Here is a 2,572-nt window from a genome sequence, read left to right as displayed (position 1 = left end):
TGTAGGGAAGTCTTGCTGTCACTCATTTATTTTTTGCTGATGATAGCATTATTTTTGGTGATGCAAATGAGAAAGGAGGACAGGTTTTGTTGGATATTTTGAGAAAGTATGAATCTGCTTCGGGGCAGAAGATAAATCTTGATAAGTCATAAATTTTCTTTAGCTCCAATGTCTCTGATAATTCTTCTAATCAATTAGTGCAGATGTTAGGGGTTCGTTGTTCGTCGTGTATAGAAAGATATTTGGGTCTTCCTAATATGGTTGGGAGAAGAAAGAAGGATGCTTTTCAACATATTTGTGATAGAATGAGAATGAAAGTTCAGAGCTGGGGGACTAGATTACTATCTCAAAGAGGAAAAGAAGTCTTCATTAAAACTATCCTTCAAGCAATTCCTACTTATTCGATGTCTTGTTTCTTGCTTCCAAAGATGTTTCGTATGAAACTTGAGAGTGTTATGAGTCATTTCTGGTGGCAAAAAAGCTCAACTCGTAAAGGAATGCATTGGTGTAATTGGGCTAGTCTTAGTATTCCTAAAAATTGTGGAGGAATAGGTTTCAGGGATCTTGGCAAGTTTAACGTTGCGCTAAACAAGGTTGGAAGTTAGTTACTAATCCAGATTCGTTATTTGGACGTATTTATAAAGCAAAGTACTACCCTCATACCTTGTTTTGGAATGCCACTTTAGGCAATAACTCGCGTATACCTAGAAAAGTATATATGCGGCCCAAAAAGTCTTAGAAGATGGTATTGGCTGGAGGGTGGGATCTGGATCCCAAATTTCAGTTTTGCAAGATTGTTAGTTGCCCCGTTGGGCGGGGAGAAAATTCAAGCTACTTCTGCAAACAGTGGGATTGATAAAGTGTCAAAGCTTATTGATTTAATCAACTAAGACCTAGAAAGTGGATTTTATTAGCATTCGTTTTACCCTTATGGAAGTTCATGCAATCTGTTGCATTCCTCTTTCAGTTTATAGTTCTAAAGATAAAATGGTGTGGTCTGTTGATAACTCTGGCATCTATACGGTACATAGTGGTTACTGCTATCTTGTTGAATTGTATATTAACGATATTACGAATACTAACTATACAGGAATTTACAAGGAGATTTGGGGTTTAAATCTTCCCCCAAAAATCAGAATTGCTATTTGGCGATTTACATATGAGTATATTCCTACTGCAGTTAACCTCTACAATAGAAGAATAAGTTCATCGCCAATTTGCCCTAGCTGTGGAGAGGTCCCTGAGAATTTTATGCATACTCTTCTGATGTGTGGCCTTGCAAAAACTGTTTGGCAATCAATCGGTGTTGACTGGTCAAATTTTAATGAAAATATGGATTTCTACACCTGGCTTAATTTAGTTTTTCAAAACAGAAGGCATGATTTTGGTAAAATTGCTGCAACCACGGCCTGGGCACTCTGGCAAGCCCGCAATAAGCGCACAATGGAAGGAAAATGACAATCGGTCCAAGATATTTACTCTATTATTTTCAGTATTATAAAGGAAATAAGGGAGTTGAAAGATAAAATACCTACTCCGGTGAATGCAATGAACTCTATATGGAAGCCCCCTCAAGAACCTTTTGTTAAGGTGAATTTTGATGCTGGGTTCAAACTAACCCTCCACCATTCTTATTATGGTTTTGTTATCAGGAATAGTAAAGGTTTGGTTATGAGAAGCGGAACTATTTTTAATAAATTTGTCTCCAATTCTTTTACAGTAGAAGCTATAGCTTGTCAAGCTTTGGATTTCGCAAGGGAAACGGGTTTTTCTCATGCTCAAATGCAGGGTGATTCTAGTACCGCAATTGTCAAAATAAACCAAGTACTACCAGATTTTTCAGATATGGGGACTTACATTGAAGAAATAAATATCAAAGCGAGCTCTTTTCAGCACATCTCCTTTCACCATGTTGATCGACGAGCTAATATGGTGGCTCATATGTTAGCAAAAGTAAGGATGTCCATACCGAAAGACAGGTTTTGGGTGGAGGATTTACCAGCGGCGGCAGAGGTTCACTTGGCTAGAGATCTCTCGGGATTGGTTTCTCAGATCTGAGGGATTGGATGAGCTGGGTTTTATTTTTTGAGAAATGTTTTGTTTTTTTTTTTCTTTCTCTGCTGTTGGTTTTAGTTTTTGACCTGAAAGTGGGTTTCTTTATGTCGTTCCAATTTCCCACAAAGCTGTCGAGAGTTATGGTCTAGCTTTTTGTTTTCTTTTGTGTGTTACAACTAAGGGTGAGTTATTGCTTTACTGTTTTGCCCTTATTTTGTAATTGTTTCTTTCTTTATTCAATAAAACTCTCGATATTCATATCAAAAACAAATAAATAGGTCATTATATTAAAATTTTCATTTATTTCTATAATCAAGTGTTGATGTGACCAACGGAATAACTAGTTAGTTTAGCGTGAAAATATTTAAAAATTTTAAAAATCCTAAATGATATATATCTTTTTATTATTATTTGAAAAACCACATTCATGATGAACTTGGACAGTAGTTTGTCTAGGTTCGTCTTGAACATAATTTTTCAAATAATTATAAAAATTATAGAAATCTAAAAAATTTTA

At 35.7% G+C, this 2,572-nt stretch overlaps 1 protein-coding gene across 1 annotated transcript; it reads left to right on the top strand.

Annotated features, from left to right (window-relative positions):
• The first annotated feature begins 1,548 nt into the window (after positions 1–1,548).
• On the top strand, positions 1,549–2,058 carry LOC121212313 (uncharacterized). Its single transcript, XM_041084773.1, has one exon. It carries the CDS (start codon positions 1,549–1,551, stop codon positions 2,056–2,058), a length of 510 nt encoding a protein of 169 aa, XP_040940707.1.
• The last annotated feature ends 514 nt before the right edge of the window (positions 2,059–2,572 follow it).

This window comes from Gossypium hirsutum, chromosome A13 (genome assembly GCF_007990345.1).
Source record: "Gossypium hirsutum isolate 1008001.06 chromosome A13, Gossypium_hirsutum_v2.1, whole genome shotgun sequence".
In the NCBI taxonomy this organism is placed as follows: Eukaryota; Viridiplantae; Streptophyta; class Magnoliopsida; order Malvales; family Malvaceae; genus Gossypium; species Gossypium hirsutum.
The sequence above is the reverse complement of the archived record's forward strand: the minus strand, read 5'-3'. Positions and strand labels throughout refer to the sequence as shown.